The sequence below is a fragment of the Primulina tabacum genome, unplaced genomic scaffold (genome assembly GCF_025594145.1).
Source record: "Primulina tabacum isolate GXHZ01 unplaced genomic scaffold, ASM2559414v2 Contig436, whole genome shotgun sequence".
NCBI lineage: Eukaryota > Viridiplantae > Streptophyta > Magnoliopsida > Lamiales > Gesneriaceae > Primulina > Primulina tabacum.
The window spans coordinates 37,239-58,020 of record NW_027459748.1 but is presented as its reverse complement, the minus strand read 5'-3'; the positions used below and the strand labels follow the sequence as shown (position 1 = coordinate 58,020).

The 20,782-nt window shown below is 36.8% G+C and overlaps 3 protein-coding genes and 1 long non-coding RNA gene across 4 annotated transcripts in view; all 4 read right to left on the bottom strand.

Moving 5' to 3' along the window:
• Nucleotides 1-972: 972 nt before the first annotated feature.
• LOC142534247 (early light-induced protein 1, chloroplastic-like) lies at nucleotides 973-1,989 on the bottom strand. Its single transcript, XM_075641187.1, has 3 exons — nucleotides 1,746-1,989; nucleotides 1,488-1,580; nucleotides 973-1,382 (listed from the first exon to the last, which is right to left on the bottom strand). Exons 1-3 carry the CDS (start codon nucleotides 1,887-1,889, stop codon nucleotides 1,038-1,040), a joined length of 582 nt encoding a protein of 193 aa, XP_075497302.1. The 5' UTR covers nucleotides 1,890-1,989; the 3' UTR covers nucleotides 973-1,037.
• Nucleotides 1,990-4,690: 2,701 nt separating this feature from the next.
• The window catches only part of LOC142534249 (uncharacterized), a 52,561-nt gene continuing 36,469 nt past the window's right edge, over nucleotides 4,691-20,782 (bottom strand). The window contains exons 2-3 of the long non-coding RNA XR_012816940.1: nucleotides 4,896-5,077; nucleotides 4,691-4,829 (exon numbers count right to left, since the gene is read on the bottom strand). This is a non-coding gene — a long non-coding RNA (uncharacterized LOC142534249). The remainder of the gene's footprint in view (nucleotides 4,830-4,895; nucleotides 5,078-20,782) is intronic.
• Nucleotides 15,619-16,874, bottom strand: LOC142534251 (uncharacterized). Its single transcript, XM_075641189.1, has 2 exons — nucleotides 16,561-16,874; nucleotides 15,619-16,485 (listed from the first exon to the last, which is right to left on the bottom strand). Exon 2 carries the CDS (start codon nucleotides 16,363-16,365, stop codon nucleotides 15,901-15,903), a length of 465 nt encoding a protein of 154 aa, XP_075497304.1. The 5' UTR covers nucleotides 16,366-16,485; nucleotides 16,561-16,874; the 3' UTR covers nucleotides 15,619-15,900.
• LOC142534248 (early light-induced protein 1, chloroplastic-like) lies at nucleotides 18,951-19,997 on the bottom strand. The gene is made up of 3 exons (XM_075641188.1): nucleotides 19,756-19,997; nucleotides 19,498-19,590; nucleotides 18,951-19,392 (listed from the first exon to the last, which is right to left on the bottom strand). Exons 1-3 carry the CDS (start codon nucleotides 19,897-19,899, stop codon nucleotides 19,048-19,050), a joined length of 582 nt encoding a protein of 193 aa, XP_075497303.1. The 5' UTR covers nucleotides 19,900-19,997; the 3' UTR covers nucleotides 18,951-19,047.

The window sequence follows — 20,782 nt, the reverse complement described above, 5'->3', positions numbered from 1 at the left end:
GAATTATCTCAAGTCAAACATTATTATATTTGAAGTTCTTATGTGATGATGTCATGAAAATAAGATGTATCTTGATGATATGCATAGTATTTAACAAATATTTTAAACTATACTCAACTGTACAGTCTCATATCAGCACAGTTTTGGAATCTCGTTCATTCTTGGAAGGGGTATATCCCTATTTGATTTGTTTTTCAATAATTTTTCAATCCAATTAAAACATTAGTTAAATAAGGGTCAAATAAAATTTTTATAAAAATTATTTTTTAATATATGTGAAAATACACAAACCTAATTCAATGAGATTGAGGAAGTAGCATTTTTTCGGAAAATTCAAAAAATACATTCCTTAAGTTTCCTACTTTCGCTAGGGTAGTGTAAATCGCCAAATTTATTTTTTGTGTAATAACTAATAAGTTGATATTTTTAATTTAAATAATTCATTTCTACTGATATCTAAATATTATTATTACTAAACCAAATTTTGCTGACACGTGATGCCAAACATTTTTAACATGTTGACATTAGCATCAACACAAAAATAAATAACAAAAAAATTATTAAAACGATATCATAATGATTGCAATTATTTAGGAAAAACATATTCGGAATAAAAAAATGTTTTGAAAAATTAAAAACAAGTTCTTCATTAACATTACAAAATGTAAATATAATATTAATGAGAATGATAATGATGATAGTAATAATAAAAAAATATTTTGAATGCAAAAAAATAAATAAGATAATAATAATAATAATAATAACAATAACAATAATAATAATAATTAAAAAAAGCATGTGATTTCCATCTTTTTCTCGATTAAAAAAATTATGTTTCTTTATTTTTGGATTTTTTAATAAAATAAAAAAATTATATCAACGTCTTTTGTTAGATAAAAATTTAGTAATTACTGTTCAAATATTAAAAAAAAACTGAAAATTATTTAATCAAACATTCTCACTTATATTATTCAAATATACATCATTGTTTACGGTCTACACACCACACGATATTAACACTATCATACACAAAACATTCAGACAAGAGTCCCACCCTTGACATACTCGGTGTAAGCCAAAGCTATCAATCCTACCATTGCAAGCCTTCCATTCCAAAGCTCTGCATCAGATGTCATCAATCCCCGCGATTTCGAATCCGCGCTCACTCCTTTAAACAACGGCACAAGTGATGCCACGGATAGCAAAACAGTCGTCCCGAGAAACCACGGGATCCCTCCGTTTTGTATTTGCGAGAAGATATCCTGTCCTCTGGTTAATTCTACTGCGATGGCTGACACGAATCCGATCATGGCTAGACGACCGTTGATCCTCTCCGGGCCAGGCCCGTCAAAGGCCATTATGTTTGTAATCTTGGTGCTTTCCTGCATGCACGTAGATTGAGCTCACATGTGAATATATGAATAATGAATGTATTATGTATCGTATTAATTGTAACAACAAGAAATATTGTTTGGATTTGAATTAACCTCGGGTTGCGGCGGTGCAGGAGGTGTTGAAAACAACTTAGGAGGAATTGGAACTGCTGCTTTTTCTTTCTCTCCAGTGACATCATCACCATCCTGTTGAATCAAGAATTAATAAACTCCAATATTATTAATTAATATATATTATTTACTTAAAAAATGTACATCATAAACTTTGCATAAGTAGTACTATAAGATCTGCGGATCACTTTTTTTGTTATTTAACCACAATCATTCAATAGTTTCACATTATATATATACCTCAGCCATGCTTCGAATTCTGAACTTTAAATCCCTCTTAAAAAGTGACGCGCTCTTCAAAGGTACAAACTGGTTCAAACCAACTGTTCTTGAATTAAAACCAGCTCCACAGATCATTTGCATCCCCGTTGCTGCAGCTGCCATATTGTGTATTTAGTCTGAAAGAAAACTGAGAATTTTTCTACTTATTTTAATAATCAAAATAAGTTGTTTTGGTACAAAAGTCGTATCTGGTTTGAATATGGGAGTGTGTTGGGATTGTGGGTTTATTTATAGATGCAATATCCGAGCTTTTTGTGCGGAGAAATTGTGGGTATTTCTTGTTCCACGTAAAATTGTTATTATTCGCACAACACCGTATGAATATGAACTCATAGGCACCGCACAGGTTTCATTTCAGGATGTGTACGGCTATAAAATTCTAGTTGGGTCGGTGTATGAAATTATGTACGTAGATATAATTATTTCACACAAAATTCAAACTATGTGTAACCTTTCTCTGTAATAACATAATAAAATAATGGTGTCAAAATTAAAATGAGGATGTTGAGATCCAAAGGTCGTTATGAGGATTTTGGAATATGTTATGTTATGTGAGGCATTTTTATTTTGAGTCTATTTTTCGTCAAAGTCTTAATATTTTTTCAGACATATCGATTAGATGGGAAAATAATATTTTTATCAACTGAGTTGTCTCATTTTGTGTTTAATAATTGGTCCATTAAGTATTCAAAGTTTAGTTTTAGCACGTAGTAAATTTGATTAGTTTTTTCTCTTAATCCTATTTTATCGAAGTGTTGTTATGGCACCAGAATTATTGATGTAACACTGAAATTTCTTAGTCGTCTAGTGTGGCATCAGCAATTTATAGGAAAATAGTTGTAAATTAAATTTATTGCACCCAAATCTAATTTTGACGAGTTAATGGACTAAAATCCGAAAATTAAATGAGTTACCATACTAAAAAGTTATCTTTCCATCATCAGATCCATTGTGATAATGACAAATCTCATTATACTAATGAAAGAAAATTACAAATTTAACTTTAGTGATTAAATAGTACTGTATTAAATTTCAGTAGTGTGTATCCTATATTGTCCTTATCTTATCACTAGTAGAATTTCCTTGATTTCCTTCGCATATTCAATGAGATCATAGGTAGATAATTGTCGAAGTAGACGAACGTGAAGTAATAGGGTAACATTTTACTTCGCATTCTAACCGAAGTCGTATCCAAGAAATTAGCGAAGTCTTTGGCCGGTTCAGTGAGGGAAAACCGGTCAGGAATTAGACCGATGCCGGTCAGGAATTAGACCGAAGTCGTATCCAAGAAATTAGTGACGAAATATTTTGTTTTTTATTACTTCATCATTTAGTTTAGTGTTGAATTAAATAATCATATTTTATTGCAACAAATTTTTAATTTAACGAAGTAATTCTTGATCACCACCACACTAATTTAATAAAATAGTGAAGTAAAACCATATTTTCACTTTATCAAAATAATTTAAGTAATATACAATAATGCCACTATAAACACACACACACATATATAACTTAAAATACATTCATTTGATTCATAAATTATCCATCTAAAAATGATGAAAATACACGAATCCACAAGTATATCTACCAATCCTCAAGTAATATATCCACAAATCCACAAGTGTAACCCTAAAATATATCCACAAGACCAAATGTGTATATCCACAAGTATATCCTAACAGCACAATGACAAACCAAAGATTTTTCCCAACGCACACGATCCACCTACATAAGAGTAGACGAATTCGTTCCATTAACTTCTAACTTCATCATTTTGACATTGTTTGTAATATTGGTTCTTGATTGATTCTGCAAACTGAAATGTAAAAAGTACAAGATGCATTAGATTAATACGATCATTCATCGAAAAAAATGACAATATCCACAAACCCACAAGAATTTTGTGTTTCTTCTCCGGTCCAGAGGGTACCTAGCAGAAATTTCGGGTTTGAATTTAAGCTATTTAAAGTTGATAAGATTCAAAGCAAAATATAAGGACAATAAAATCAAAATTGAAGTAGTGTACAAATGAAAAAACTTTTACAACGTGTGGGGATTTAAATGTTCTACAAATGGTTATGCCATATTTAGAGGACATTGTCGTTTTCATGTGAACATTTTTACAAGGAGAAGTCAAAATGTGAGAGAGGGGACGGCTACAGCTAAAGCATTTTAATGTAAAAACAAAAACAAAAGTTAATATCGAAAGTGACAAATTCAGTAAACTTATTTTTGCTCACTTTTCTGCAATATGAAACAATTCCTTAACCCAATCAACAGTAGACCCGATCACACACAAATCATGTATCATACACACCATTATCACAAATAAAGACCAAATCATATCCATATAAACAACAAAACTAAGCATATCATAAACAAAAAAATAAAGGGCAAAACAACATATCAATTATCATAATATACATATTACCATATGCATATATATCCCAATGGAAACAAATTATCCCAACCATTAATTTTAATAGCATAAATTCCCGAATTAATAATTATATAGATTTCATGTGCACATATCTCAATGGCAGCAGTTTATCTCAATAAGAAACTAGAGCATATCATAAAGAAGAAACTTACCGTCCTCTCCAACTGTAGATTTTCAGATTCAACTATCTCTTTCATGTACCTCATCACACAATATCCATATTCAACAGAACCATTTTGTTTTAGATTATCCTATATATAATGAAATTGAAAAGTTAATGCAATAATCACAATCCAAATAATAAGAACAATTCATTCATGTCTTCATACATAGGCACAACTCATACTGGCGATTGTTTAGAACACGATCTTTGAGAAATACCCTTCCAGGAATTGTATATTTTAACCTCACTTCATTTTAAAAAGTAAAAAATTTTTTTTTTTCATATTTATAAGTGAATGCATTCAAAATCTACCTAATCTACTACTTATTTGGTCATTATAGTTTTCCATGCATCGTCTCGGTTTCTGTTAGCCGTACAGTCCAATAAATATATCATAATTTTATCTTCATTGATGATAGTCAAGATCCAATGGTACCTGCAAAAATGAAAATATGACATTGACTAGTATGTAGTAGAAGTCATTAAATAACTAAACTCTTACCCAGTGTTGTATGGGATAAGGCAGATGATGTCTCTACACACTGCTTCCAACTGGTCAATAATATGTCGTGATAAGTCACGACCATCTTTGCCAATTGGGCATATAGGTATGCTTTCGGGATCCACAAATGAAATATAATCAGCCATGTCTTCTTCTCTCAAATATTTGTAGAGGTGACTGCACTCAAATATTACATAACTTGGTTATAAATGTTTCAAAGTATAGACAAGTTCCACATAAAATAATAAATATGCAAAAAACACAATAAGTTAGATATAACATACCCATGTAAATCAAAATTTGTCTAGCGCCTATCTCTCTCATCTCCATAAAACGTAAGATATCTTCTTTTAGAAATCATATGTTTTTAGGACGTCCAAACATAGCTCCCTCAAACTCTAAGTATATGGTCTCCAATTCATTCATCAATCTAACAGCATGCGAGTAGATATACTTGCATGCCATGAGTAATGTTTTTTCAATAACCTTGAATATCCTTGAACTTGTCAGCTGACCAGGAACATCCGAAAGAGCAAATAGTTGAGGTTTCCCCTTCTTCTACAATTTAGAATTTTCATACAATTATTCTAAACTAAACCATTGTCCAAGCAACATAAATGCCAATTGCAAACACAAAATCAAGATAAAACTTAAAGTATTTGTGTCTTTAGAAAAATTATCCATAATAATAATAATAATAATAACAAAAATATAAACGTGACATAAATAATAACAATAAGACAAATATATTTATAAACATTACATAAATAATAACAATAAAAAAACAAGATAAAAGTGCATAATATAATTTTTTAAAGCGGATAACATATCTTTTCTTGTACCTAAATAAACATGCCATAAGTAAAAATCATCATTGTTTCTTGTTCATTTCCCAGACATCCTCGTTTTCTAATCTAAAGTATCTTTCATGAACAAGAATACAATGAGGATCAACATCATCAATTGGTCGAGACTCTAGAATACTAGTCCAACCATCATCATCTCTCTCATTACATCTATTTGGCACTGGGAGCACAATAGACCGTCATTTTTAATGGGTCGTCAATATAAAAGACTTGATTGACTTGACTTGCAAGGATAAATTCATAATTTTTGTGCCCTCGTTTGTTCATATTGACCAAGATAAAGCCACATTCATCATTGTTGATTACTCCTTTGTCGTTTGAAACCCACGCACACCTAAAAAGAGGAACTTGAAATTGATGATAGTCTAATTCCCATATTTCTTCAATCACTCCATATAAATACACATCCGCCATTAGAGGATTCTTATCTTTGGCACTGCCGATGTAAGGTCCAAAATACGATGACGTAGTCCAACTGCATGTAAATCTAAGGAAAATAGAAAATGACTAATTAAACGGTTTTAATGGCATGAATTAATTATGATATGCATGATTACATGTTTAAAAATAGGGTTTAATGTTAAAATGAATAAACTTGTGTTTTAATGGTTATTCTATATGCGATCGAGTAACAGAGACCGGGGACCATATAAGAGAAAATATTTTTATTAAAAATTTATTTTTAAATATTTAAAATATGGTATATGTTATATGATATTTTCAAAAAATAATTGTTTTGAGGTGTTTTTATACGCTGAGTCGTATTTTTAAACGGCATTCGATTTTCGACGAAAATAGGGACTTTTGAGAACTCGGCTAATATTTTCACAAATTTTCCTAAACAAAATATTTTAAATATTACTTAATGGGCTTAATGGGCCTATTATACTAAATTAATGGGTCTAAGCTTACACCATTGCTTTTAATTAATAAATAAGCCTAAAACTCTACCCCAAAGTCATGAAACTCTCGCCCCTCACCCCCCTACACATACTAGGACTCTCCCCTCCCCAAAAAACACGCACACACGAAGATATTTGAAGGAAAAAAGCCACGGTTTTTAGGGGAATTCAGCCTAGGGTTTTTCAACATCGTCTTTTTTCGCATCGCCAACTCGTTTTCTTGCGTAATAAATGCAAAGACACGTCTTAACTTTCTTTCAAAAATCTTTCACACCATATTATGTATATTTGATTAACCTTGCATGAAAAATATGTGGCACAAGTTTTATTTTCGTTTGTATGGGCATACATGCAAATAACTCGTGTTTTGATGATATAAAACTCATGTATATGATGCATAAAGGGGCTGATATCCTAGTTCAATAGAAAGGGATGAATTTCAGAGGGTTTAGGAGCCTAGGCAAGGCTGCACAAGGGCTGGACCGTTGGTAACCCAGGCTTGAACGAAAACTGCATGATGTGTGTACTAGGGTTTCGGCAAGGAGGAAGCATGGCGTGCGGCTCGACCAGGGCTTGGGATGGATGTGGTTAGGTGTGAGGAAGAGTCCTAGCATGGCCAGGACTCATGCACAGTGGCTAGGGAAGAGTCCATGCGAGATAGGACTTTTCCCATGCAAATTGAGGGCGGCAGCATCTGTGCGAGTGAGTCACGGCTTGACCAGGGGGTCCAGGCTAGGTATGAGGGTGGTCCAGTGAGGTTCATGAGGGTTTGGGCTCGGGTGGTGGCTCGGTCGAAGGGTCCTCGGGGAGTTAGGAGTCCTAGTGTGCATTATCGGCTGCGGCTCGTGCTGGATTTGTGGCGTGGGCTAGGGGCTGGTTAAATTGATTGAGGATAGTCAGTAGGGTCCCTGGTGGTATGGTCAGGGGTTGGCTCGAAGTGGCTCGGGGGTGGTTCGAAGAAAACGAGAGATGACTCGAGGAGAACTAGCTAGGATTCGTGATCTTGGTGTTGAATTGATAAGGGGTCGAACCATAGTCCACGGGGGTCGGTTCATGGTTCACGAGGGTAATTTAGGTAAGAAAAGTTCATGATAAAAGTTTGAGATTAAAATATTAAAGTTTGATTTAATTCGGGAATTAAACGCTTTAACAAATTAATAAATAGGAAATTAAATCGAAAGCCTTAAATTTAAGCTAAATAAAAATATTAGAAATTTAATTTACGCTTAAATAATTATTTGGGATCGTCTAAAGTCAATGAAAGTAAGAAAAATTCAAAATCAAGAAATTTCAAGTCCAATGGTAAACAGTCATTTTAAAACATATATGAACCAAGCCGCTTGTGAGTTATTCGAAACTCGAATCGATAAAAAGTCATTTTATGATACTTGTTAAGATAAAAGAACCAAGTTCAAACTTTACAATACAGCTCGTTAGCTCATGAACATGTTCGTTGGTAGGCTCATGAGTCAGTTCATAAATAAAAAAAATAGTAGTTTTGATATTTGATTTATTTATTTACATTTTACTTATGAAAAATATAGAAAAATCGATTAAAGTTTTTTATTAGAATAACATTATTAATTTTAATAAGAAATTATATTTTCCTCTAAATATATAATTTAATTTTTAATGAATTCAATAAATATTTAAATTTATAATTTATATTTATTAAGTTTGTTTAGACTCGATAAAATCTCAAATAAGCTTATGAGTCATGAATATATTCATTAAATAAAGTTCGAGCTCAGATAGATTATAAATGAGTCAAACTAAAACATTCAATAGTTCGACTCAATTACATCCCTACCTGGATTTTATAGGCACCACACATGTTTTCTTTTCAAGGTTTCGAGAAAATTCATTCAAGCTAAAGGATGCGCAAGGACACAAATTTCTAGTCCTTTGGAAAATTATATTGCTCTAAAAATCGGCCTAGGCACAGTAGGCGGCAACCGATCGCCTAGAAAAAGTGCTTGTCGGCTTGTCGCCTAGGCGGTGCTAGGCGATCCTAGGCGGCTTTAGGCAGTTAGGGCTTTTATTTTTTAAAAAAAAAATTGGCGTTTAATTTATTTTAAAAATCCAATTAAAAAATGAAATGTAATGTTTTATAGGCTCTAAACTAAGTCTAACAAGAAATGTTATTTGTTAGTTTGTCCTAGTAAATCTAACTTCATCTTCATATGCGACCTAGAGTGAAAAAACTTCACGAAGACGATTTTGCATCCGAAAAAGTGGAAGTTCACAATGATAATATTGAATTAATTTAAACAATGATTTAATATTATAAAGTAAAAAACTGCATCTTATTTTTTTATTAAGTCATGTTATCTCCACCTATATAAATCAGTGATTTAATATCTTAAAATAAAAATAAAAATTAAAAAAATTAGAGATATTTATATATAATATCACTAAATATTATAAAAATTAATTTAAAAAAGTTGTTTAGGCGGCGGAATAGGCAGCTAGGTCCTAGGTGAAAGGTAGCAAATCGTTTACCTTTTTCGGAATACTGAAAAATTATAAATGAAATTTAATTTTTTTTGGTAATTAATAATTTTGCTACTGAGTTCACCATATTCAGAATAAGAAGATCTAATCGTTTGAGTAGGATTAATAGAATTTAATTAAATTGTTATATGTATAAATTATGATATTTTTATGTTGTTTCACCTTATTAAATATTTATAAAGATTTTGAAAAATAAAATATTTAAACCATTTTCCATTTTGTCATGCAACTATAGTAATTTATGGTGCCCAATTGATTGCTTTTTTTCCACTTGTTGGGTAGACGTGTTTTTTTTTTTGTCTCGGATCTTTACAATATGTTTATTTCTAGTGTACAATTGATTTTTTTTATGATGGGTGTTAGTCTAGAAAATTATTTATTTTTGTGAATATTAGTTTGACATAATTAAATTGATTAAGGTTATAAAGATTGGTATGGGCCATTAATCAAGGAAAATAGGCTCAATAGAGAGCCCATGATATTCAAGCCCATGACCCATCATGGAAGTCTATAAATATGAACTATATCACCATTGTAGAGATTCATTCACATTATCTCATTTTATGCTCCAAAAATCTCTAGCTTTTGTGAGTACATATCTTGAGGTGTTTGCTAACTTGAGTGCTGGAGGATTTTTCGCCGGGTATCTTCCGACACCTCTAACCTCATTTCGTGACATAGGTGGCGACCCCGATATTTACTAGGATGGACGCAAAAGTAGCGGATATTCTCTCATAATAGCGTGTTCACCCGAATTTCGTGCAGCATCAGTTTGGCGCCGTCTGTGGGAAACCCGCCACCTGATCACTTAGAATGCAAACACGATCGCGTACGACCCATGATGCCCAAGAGGAGCATCGACGCCCTCCTCCAGCTCGACCGCATCACGAGGAGTTCCTGATCACGTCCGAGGTTCTGAAGGCATTGATGGAGGAACCAGCATCTCGGGCTGTAGCCGAAGCCGTGGCGCAATACCTCGCGACTCGGCAGCAGGACAGCAAGAACAGGGGAGCGCATGGCGAAGGAGCCCATTCATATCATTCAGAGAGAATCCCGCAAGAAAGAGAGGTAGTCGGGACCAACGACGTGCCACCGACAAACCTAAAGAAGTGGACTGCACTTCAAGATGACGAGGCTCACAGCCATGCACCTCTTTCCTATCAGAAACTCCACGCCAAGAAAGGAGAAGAGGGTGGATTGGCAATTTTACCAGCACGGCGTAGCCCTTTCACAACAGCTGTTCTAGCGGAGATGCTACCGGTTTGATTAAAGATAGCAAACATGCCTGAGTATAAAGGAGAAGGGGATCCACAAGATCACCTCGACAAATTTTATGCAAAGCCAGACCTTTATGATATCAGCGACGCTGCTTACTGTAAAATCTTTCGAACTACCCTATCAGGACAAGCCCTTACTTGGTTCAACAAGCTACCCCCGGGGACAGTAGGCAGCCTGGAGGAACTCACCAGACGCTTTCTTCAACAATTCTCCATTAATAGGAAGTATCCTAAAACAACATTTTATTTGTTCACCATAGTCCAGAAAGAGGGAGAGAGCCTGAGAGAGTTCGTACAACGATTTACTCAGGTCATTCATGAGGTCCCGCATGTCAATCACGATTTACTAGCAGGAATCATGCAGCAGAACCTCCGTCATCGGAGATTCAAAGAGTCAATAGCGGGAAAACCCCCGAATACTTTGGAAGAATTACTTGAAAGAGTAGAAAAGTACATTCGCATCGAAGAAGCTGTAGAACCTCGTTATCTTATGAAAAGAAAGAAAGAGGATGAGAAATTCGGAATCAAGAAAGAAGAAAGACGGGTAACTCAAAGCCCTCATCTTCAGCATATCCCGCTAAACTCACGCTTGACAGACATATTAGTGGTAGCTGAGAAGCAATGTCTTTTGCATCCCCCTCGCCCTATGAAAGAGAACTCGAAAAGACAGCAATCTGACAAATACTGTCGTTTTCACAAGGACAAAGGTCATGCCACAGAAGACTGTTTTGTCCTGCGAGCAGAAATAGAGAAACTCATCAAGCGAGGATACATGGGCAGTTTCGTGGATAAGTCACGAAATCAGCAGGACAATAAGCGCCCGTAGTCCCAGCACAAGCCCAATCCTCTGAGAGGACATGACGACCAAGGGAAATGACCCGTAAGGATAGAGGAGAACCTGCCTACTGGAGGAATCATCGCAGTAATTTCTGGAGGCCCGGCTTGTGGGGATTCAAACAGGGCGAGAAAAACCTTGATTCGCGCAGCATTGTAGGAACTTCCATCTGCGATTAGTACCAAACAACACACCGTACTCAAGGTAGTCCAGTCAAAGGGAGATATGGTGTTCGGTGATAGTGACCTGGAGCTCCCTCGCGGGGAACACAATGACGCCCTAGTCATCTCCACCACCATTTCCAATTTCTGGGTGAAAAAGATACTAGTGGATTCAGGGAAGTTCTGCAGACATAATTTTTTATAGCGCCTTTGTAAAACTAGGAATTGACAATGCCCTACTAGCCCCAGTAAACACCCCTCTGGTTGGATTTGCAGGGGAGGTAGTTGAGGCATTGGGAGAGGTTACCCTTCCCCTTTCCTTGGGGTCTTATCCACTAAGGACCACAAAGATGGTAAAGTTTCTCGTAGTGAAGTCTCCATCAGCATACAACATTAGTTTGGGACGACCTAGCTTAAATTTGTTTCAGGCGATAGGCTCTACGTATCACATGAAACTTAAGTTCCCCACACCCGAAGGAATAGGGGAGGCCACCGGTGATAGCCGATTAGCGAGAGAATGTCATGCCATTACCTTGCAGAAGACAACAAGTCACCAAAAGAGGCAGGCCGCCCCAAAAAACTCATCACACAGAAGTAAGCAGAAGTTGGAGCATCATCCGGACAACAGCGAGGTTCATGTTGTTGAGAGTGAATCAGGAAGAGACGAGAGACTTAAAGCGGCAGAAATACTAAAGAGTATAGAAGTAATACCAGGAAATTATGGGAGCAAGGTCAAGGTTGGAACAGGTTTACCAACTAATTTAGAAGAAGCCCTGGCAGCTTTTCTAAGGAATAACGCAGATGTGTTTGCCTGGGAGGATGAGGCATTGCCCGGAATACCCCAGAAGTTTGCGCTCCACAATCTCAAAGCAGATTCAAAGATAAAACCAATTAAGCAAAAGAAAAGAACGTTCGGTCTCGAGAAGAGCAAACATATCAGTGAAGAAGTAGATAAGCTATTAGCAACCAAGTATATCTGCCCAGTCATGTACTTAGAGTGGTTGTCAAATGTCGTGCTCGTTCCGAAACCGGGAAACAAGTGGCGTTTGTGCATAGATTTCACTGATCTGAATAAAGCGTGCCCTAAGGATCCTTTCCCGTTGCCAAGGATTGATTCATTGGTCGACTCCACCGCCGGATGCGACATGCTCAGCTTCTTGGATGCATATCAAGGCTACAATCAGATTCGGCTAGCACTTGAAGATCAGGAAAAAACAAGCTTTATAACTTATCGAGGGATTTACTGCTTCGAGGTTATGCCGTTCGGATTAAAGAACGCGGGGGCAACTTACCAACAATTGGTAAACAAGATGTTTGAAAAAACAATCGGGCGCAACATGGAAGTGTATATAGATGACATGCTTGTCAAGAGCGTACGGGCTTCGACCCACACCGAAGATCTCAAAGAATGCTTTGGAATTCTGAGAAAGTATAAAATGAAGTTAAACCCCGAAAAGTGCACTTTCGGGGTCGGAGGAGGGAAATTCCTAGGTTATATGGTCTCAGTTAGAGGGATAGAAGCTAATCCCGAGAAGATCAATGCAGTTTTGAACATGTCTCCTCCGAAGACATTGAAAGGAATACAAGAGTTAACAGGACGGATCGCCGCTCTTAATTGATTCATCTCTCGGTCGGCAGATAAAGGCCTGCCATTCTTCAAAGTGCTTAGACAAAGAAGTAGATTCAAATGGACCGACGAGTGTCAGCGAGCCTTCAACAACTTGAAAAAGTACTTGACCACACCATCTTTACTTGTAAAACCGTGTGAAGGAGATATGTTGTTCCTTTATCTAGCAGTCTCAGCCGAAGCAGTCAGCGCAGTACTACCCTTAGAGAAAGGGCGCGAACATAAGCCAGTATATTACGTGAGCAAAACATTGCAGGGAGCAGAACTTCGGTACACCAATATCGAAAAACTGGCCCTGGCGCTAGTCACTGCAGGAAGGAAACTGCGTCCTTACCTCCAATCACATCAGGTAGTAGTGTTTACCAACCATCCCTTGAAGAAGGTACTCTCCAGCCCTGAGGCATCCGGTAGGATGGTCAAATGAGCGGTGGAGTTGAGCGAGTACGGCTTGGAGTACCAACCGCGCCCAGCGGTCAAGGTCCAGGCTCTGGCAGATTTCATAGTGGAAATGGATATAATGGGTGCAGAATGTTCCAGCCCCACTTGGACACTTTTTGTTGATGGATCTTCCACCGCATCAGGATGCGGAGCTGGGGTATTATTAGAAAATCCTCAGGGAGACAAGTTTCAGTATTCCATAAGGCTTCAATTTTCGACATCAAATAACGAAGCAGAATACGAGGCTATTATAGCAGGATTAAAGCTAGCTTTAGCCGCGGGAGCAAGAAGGTTGATAGCGCACAGTGACTCCCAGCTTGTGGTTAACCAACTTCAAGGGACTTATGTGGCTAAGGAGGAGAAGATGGCCAAATATGTGCTCCGGGTTAATGAGTTGCTCTCGCTTCAAGAAAACTATGAGGTAAAGCAGGTACCCAGGGCCCAGAATGAAGTAGCAGATAGGCTAGCCAAGATGGCGAGTTCTATGGCAAATATTGACAGTAGATGGGTCACATTTCTAGCAATTACAAAGGAAGAGGTGGATGGACCAATTCTTGACATTCTGTGCGCTAGGGAGGGTGAACCGAGCTGGAAAGATGAAATCATCAGTTTTCTGATGCAAGGACGCTTACCACAAGATCCCTCTACAGCCTGAAAGCTTCGGATAAGAGCCGCTCAATTTACAATAATAGATAATGAGTTATACAAGAGAGGCTACTCCTTACCGTACCTAAAGTGCCTTGCTCCCAGTAATGCTAATTACGTACTTCGAGAGATTCACGAAGGAGTCTGTGGGAATCATTTAGGAGGAAGGGCATTGGCTGGAAAAGCTCTGCGACAAGGATATTTCTGGCCTACAATGAGGCGTGACGCAGAAAAGTTGGTAAGACACTGTCATGCATGCCAAGAGCACGCAAATATCAATCACCAGCCAGCTACGCTCTTACAACCCTTGGAGAGCCCCTTGCCTTTCGCGCAATGGGGAATGGATTTCGTAGGACCATTTCCAATAGCTTCTGGGCAGAGAAAGTTCCTTCTCGTTGCAGTCGATTACTTCACGAAGTGGGTAGAAGCTGAACCTCTAGCTAAGATAGCTGAAAGAGACATAATAAACTTTGTGTGGAAGAATATAATATGTAGCTTTGGAATACCACAAGCCTTCGTCTCGGATAATGGAACACAATTCTCAGGTTCTAAGTTAAGAAAGTGGTGTAAGGGGTTTTCCATCAAGCAATTCTTCACTTCCGTAGGAAACCCCCAAGCAAATGGACAAACTGAAGTTACAAATCGTACTATCTTGCAGCACCTCAAAACCCGATTAGGCGTAGCCAAAGGCAAATTGGTGGATGAGCTGGCGAGTGCCCTCTGGGCTTATAGGACTTCGTCACGCACCTCTACCGGAGAATCACCCTTCAACTTGGTTTATGGGGCTGAAGCAGTGGCTCCCGCAGAGATAGGAGAACCTTCCATGAGAGTCCAGAATTATACTCTAGCAGATATTGAAAAAGCAATGAGGCTATCTTTGGATCTCGTGGACGAGCTTAGGGAAGAGGCATCACTTAATGCAGAAAGGTGCAGAGCGCAAATGGCCAGAGTGTACAATAACAAGGTTAAGCATAGGTCATTTCAAGTAGGGGATTTAGTCTTGAGGAGGGCAGAAATCTTGCGGCAGGTAGGTAAACTTGATCCGAAATGGGAAGGCCCATACAAAGTGATCGAGATAATCAAAGTAGGAGCATATCGTCTTCAGCAGCCAGATGGGAAGAACTTACCAAGAACATGGAACATTGTGAGCTTAAAGAAATTTTATGATAGACTGCGTGTTTCTATTTGTTTTTACTTAAAGAACCATCAGTGGCAGGATGTTGTTTCCTCAGTTACCTTATCAATAAATTTAAGAGTTTTTCCTTGCATTTAGCATCTTATCATTTTATTTAATTAAAGCACATGTACCCAAAAAAAAAAAACAAATTGTAACACGCGCAAAAGTCGTCACAAGACCCAAGATGTCACAGAGAGCCACCCAAACATAAGAGGCTTGACCAGTCCAGTGGGAAAGTGCTCAGACGGTGTAAGAGGTCACCGAAATAGAGTCCCGGGATACCTACACCTCATCACTAGGGTAAGGACTTCCTGTCGAGACCATAAAGGCTTAATTATGCCTAAATTCATTTTCAACTAAGCAACAAGCATAAAGTACGACCGATAGAAAACATAAAATAACGCCCATGTGACATAGTAATCAAAATAAACCACGACTGAATAAAATAGTTGCGCAAAAAGGCGATCTCAGAATAAAGGTCAGCCAAGTCTAGTGGCAAAGCAACAACTCGTACTACTCATAAAAAAAATGATGAAAAAACATAGCTCACGAAAAGGCGAAAATCATCCATCCTCGATAACTTCGTCAGCAGGGAGCAAGTGCAGTGCACCAATGACCTCACAGTCAGCGTCCCCCGCTGGGGGAAACTCTGGCAGAGGGTCAACCTGAGCGCTGTCATCCAACTCTGGCACGTGAGGTGAAATCTTCATAACCACCTCCTCAGGAACCAAGCCAGTCAAACAAAGCTGGCGACGACAGTCTCGCACCACGTCATCATGGAGACCAAAAGCGTGAGTGTAAACCTCGTCAGCATAAGCCGGAGAAGCACGAAAGGCTGCTAGTGCTTTCTCCTCAACACCCGTAACAAAAGACTTCCCTGTCTTAGATGCCAAGAACATCCCGCCAGTCTTTACCTCGGTATGGTGCTTATCATAGAGGGAACCAAGCTCTTTACGCAATTCCTCGTCATCTCTGATCTTTTCTTCACATTTATTTTTCAAGCAAGAAAGATCATCTTGGAACTTCATGTTCTCCGATCAAAGGCGTTCATTTTCTTCCTTTAGTTGGGAAATCTCTCGGCGAAATCGAGCCTCCTCAGATCGACCTCTCTCCTCTCGAGCCTGGTAAGCACAGGCCAGAGACACAGCCTAAGAAGCAAGAAACAATTGGTTATATCACATAAACATCCCTACAAACAAGGCACTGAGGGACGAGAAAAGCACCTGGCAACCTATCAAGGCCAAAGAGTGGGATAGAGCAGCGGGTGTTTGAGGGACCAGATGGGCCATGTCATAGTCACATATCATCTCCCTCCCCTTTCTCCATCCCATATCAGGATCATCTGTATCCCAAAAAGACCCCATTCTCTCTTTAGCATTAACTCCTTCCAAGAATAGAGAGTTCTTCCGAGGGCCTCGAGAAGACGATATCGGATCTCCGCGACCTTTCTTAAAGTTTGGCGGGGTGGCCACTTCACCCTTCCTCTTTCCATCGTCGTGTCCTCTAGTACACTGGTCCTTTCTTTTATCAACATCAGCTCCAGGAGCACGATTGTCAGTCGACATTGGATTAGGCCCTTGGCGACTCTGAGAATTAGACCCTCCTCTACGACCAGATTGGGAGTATGACCCCAAGGTAGGGATAGAAGATCGAGGAGCGGGAGGGTAGCGCCGCTCATCAATTCTTTTCTTCTCTCCGATAGAAGGAGGCCTCCCCATAGTGCCTTCGCGAGCTTGAAGGGTGGCCAAGTTCATGCGCAACCCTACAAGAAAAATAAGGGGCAATGAAGCATCAAAAGTCCATAAATCAAACGAAAAAGCTAAAAATAGCAAACATCAATGATGTGCAAGAAGACAATTAGAGCAAGAAAAGGGATACCGCGGGCCAACAAACTCTTAGGATCGAATAAATCATCAAAAAACCCCGGGGTTTGACACTGAACTTGCAAGTGTCGATGAATCATTCTCATTTTCACAACACTACAACTAGAGCTCCAAGTTGAAGGTACGTCCCACCCACTATCCTTTACAATATGTTTATTTCTAGTGTACAATTGATTTTTTTTATGATGGGTGTTAGTCTAGAAAATTATTTATTTTTGTGAATATTAGTTTGGCATAATTAAATTGATTAAGGTTATAAAGATTGGTATGGGCCATTAATCAAGGAAAATAGGTTCAATAGAGAGCCCATGATATTCAAGCCCATGACCCATCATGAAAGTCTATAAATATGAACTATATCTCCATTTTAGAGATTCATTCACATTATCTCATTTTATGCTCCAAAAATCTCTAGCTTTTGTGAGTACATATCTTGAGGTGTTTGCTAACTTGAGTGCTGGAGGATTTTTCTCCGGGTATCTTCCGACACCTCTAACCTCATTTCGTGACATAGGTGCCGACCCCGATTTTTACTAGGATGGACGCAAAATTAAAGTAGCAGATATTCTCTCATAATAGCGTGTTCACCCGGATTGATTGATCACCCGAATTTCGTGCAGCATCATTTGTCCTCTTGTTGGGATAGACATGTTCCTCTTGTCGTTACTCTATTAACTTGAATATTTTTAACGTATTTATGTCTTCATTCACACGATCACGAAGATTACTTATCCCAAAATTGCCTTAAATCAAATATTTTTAATTTTGGAGATCTTATGTGATGAACTATACACATTTTATCAACAAGGTTTTTTCCAGTATGCTTATGTCCTCACTCCCAGAATTATCTCAAGTCAAACATTATTATATTTGAAGTTCTTATGTGATGATGTCATGAAAATAAGATGTATCTTGATGATATGCATAGTATTTAACAAATATTTTAAACTATACTCAACTGTACAGTCTCGTACCAGCACAGTTTTGGAATCTCGTTCATTCTTGGAAGGGGTATATCCCTATTTAATTTGTTTTTCAATAATTTTTCAATCCAATTAAAACATTAGTTAAATAAGGGTCAAATAAAATTTTTATAAAAATTATTTTTTAATATATGTGAAAATACACAAACCTAAATCAATAAGATTGAGGAAGTAGCATTTTTTCAGAAAATTCAAAAAATACATTCCTTAAGTTTCCTACTTTCGCTAGGGTAGTGTAAATCGCCAAATTTATTTTTTGTGTAATAACTAATAAGTTGATATTTTTAATTTAATTAACTCATTTCTACTGATATCTAAATATTATTGTTACTAAACCAATTAACATGTTGACATTAGCACTCAACACAAAAATAAATAACAAAAAAATTAATAAAACGATATCATAATGATTGCAATTATTTAGGAAAAACATATTCTGCATAAAAAAAATGTTTGAAAAATTAAAAACACTTGTTCATTAACATTATAAAATCTAAATATAATATTAATGAGGATGGTAATAGTAATAATAAAAAATGCAAAAAATAAAAAAAATAATAATAACAATTATAATAATATGAACAACAAAAGTAATCAAAAAGCATGTGATTTCCATCTTTTGCTTGATTAAATAATTATGTTTCTTTATTTTTTTATTTTTTTAGTAGAATAAAAAAATTATATCAACGTCTTTTGTTAGATAAAAATTTAGTAATTACTGTTCAAATATTAAAAAAAAACTGAAAATTATTTAATCAAACATTCTCACTTATATTATTCAAATATACATCATTGTTTACAGTCTACACACCACACGATATTAACACTATCATACACAAAACATTCAGACAAGAGTCCCACCCTTGACATACTCGGTGTAAGCCAAAGCTATCAATCCTACCATTGCAAGCCTTCCATTCCAAAGCTCTGCATCAGATGTCATCAATCCCCGCGATTTCGAATCCGCGCTCACTCCTTTAAACAACGGCACAAGTGATGCCACGGATAGCAAAACAGTCGTCCCGAGAAACCACGGGATCCCTCCGTTTTGTATTTGCGAGAAGATATCCTGTCCTCTGGTTAATTCTACTGCGATGGCTGACACGAATCCGATCATGGCTAGACGACCGTTGATCCTCTCCGGGCCAGGCCCGTCAAAGGCCATTATGTTTGTAATCTTGGTGCTTTCCTGCATGCACGTAGATTGAGCTCACATGTGAATATATGAATAATGAATGTATTATGTATCGTATTAATTGTAACAACAAGAAATATTGTTTGGATTTGAATTAACCTCGGGTTGCGGCGGTGCAGGAGGTGTTGAAAACAACTTAGGAGGAATTGGAACTGCTGCTTTTTCTTTCTCTCCAGTGACATCATCACCATCCTGTTGAATCAAGAATTAATAAACTCCAATATTATTAATTAATATATATTATTTACTTAAAAAATGTACATCATAAACTTTGCATAAGTAGTACTATAAGATCTGCGGATCACTTTTTTTGTTATTTAACCACAATCATTCAATAGTTTCACATTATATATATACCTCAGCCATGCTTCGAATTCTGAACTTTAAATCCCTATTAAAAAGTGACGCGCTCTTCAAAGGTACAAACTGGTTCAAACCAACTGTTCTTGAATTAAAACCAGCTCCACAGATCATTTGCATCCCCGTTGCTGCAGCTGCCATATTGTGTATTTAGTCTGAAAGAAAACTGAGAATTTTTCTACTTATTTTAATAATCAAAATAAGTTGTTTTGGTACAAAAGTCGTATCTGGTTTGAATATGGGAGTGTGTTGGGATTGTGGGTTTATTTATAGATGCAATATCCGAGCTTTTTGTGCGGAGAAATTGTGGGTATTTCTTGTTCCACGTAAAATTGTTATTATTCGCACAACACCGTATGAATATGGACTCATAGGCACCGCACAGGTTTCATTTCAGGATGTGTACGGCTATAAAATTCTAGTTGGGTCGGTGTATGAAATTATGTACGTAGATATAATTATTTCACACAAAATTCAAACTATGTGTAACCTTTCTCTGTAATAACATAATAAAATAATGGTGTCAAAATTAAAATGAGGATGTTGAGATCCAAAGGTCGTTATGAGGATTTTGGAATATGTTATGTTATGTGAGGCATTTTTATTTTGAGTCTATTTTTCGTCAAAGTCTTAATATTTTTTCAGACATATCGATTAGATGGGAAAATAATATTTTTATCAACTGAGTTGTCTCATTTTGTGTTTAATAATTGGTCCATTAAGTATTCAAAGTTTAGTTTTAGCACGTAGTAAATTTGATTAGTTTTTTCTCTTAATCCTATTTTATCGAAGTGTTGTTATGGCACCAGAATTATTGATGTAACACTGAAATTTCTTACTTGTCTAGTGTCGCATCAGCAATTTATAGGAAAATAGTTGTAAATTAAATTTATTGCACCAAAATCTAATTTTGACGAGTTAATGGACTAAAATACGAAATTAAATGAGTTACCATACTAAAAGGTTATCTTTCCATCATCAGATCCATTGTGATAATGACAAATCTCATTATACTAATAAAAGT

Coding starts and splice junctions, on each gene's coding strand:
- LOC142534251 (XM_075641189.1), bottom strand. CDS start 16,365: ATGAAGTTCCAAGATGATCTTTCTTGCTTGAAAAATAAATGTGAAGAA.
- LOC142534247 (XM_075641187.1), bottom strand. CDS start 1,889: ATGGCAGCTGCAGCAACGGGGATGCAAATGATCTGTGGAGCTGGTTTT. Junction 1,581..1,745: donor GAATTCGAAGCATGGCTGAG/GTATATATATAA, acceptor TTGATTCAACAG/GATGGTGATGATGTCACTGG. Junction 1,383..1,487: donor CTGCACCGCCGCAACCCGAG/GTTAATTCAAAT, acceptor ACGTGCATGCAG/GAAAGCACCAAGATTACAAA.
- LOC142534248 (XM_075641188.1), bottom strand. CDS start 19,899: ATGGCAGCTGCAGCAACGGGGATGCAAATGATCTGTGGAGCTGGTTTT. Junction 19,591..19,755: donor GAATTCGAAGCATGGCTGAG/GTATATATATAA, acceptor TTGATTCAACAG/GATGGTGATGATGTCACTGG. Junction 19,393..19,497: donor CTGCACCGCCGCAACCCGAG/GTTAATTCAAAT, acceptor ACGTGCATGCAG/GAAAGCACCAAGATTACAAA.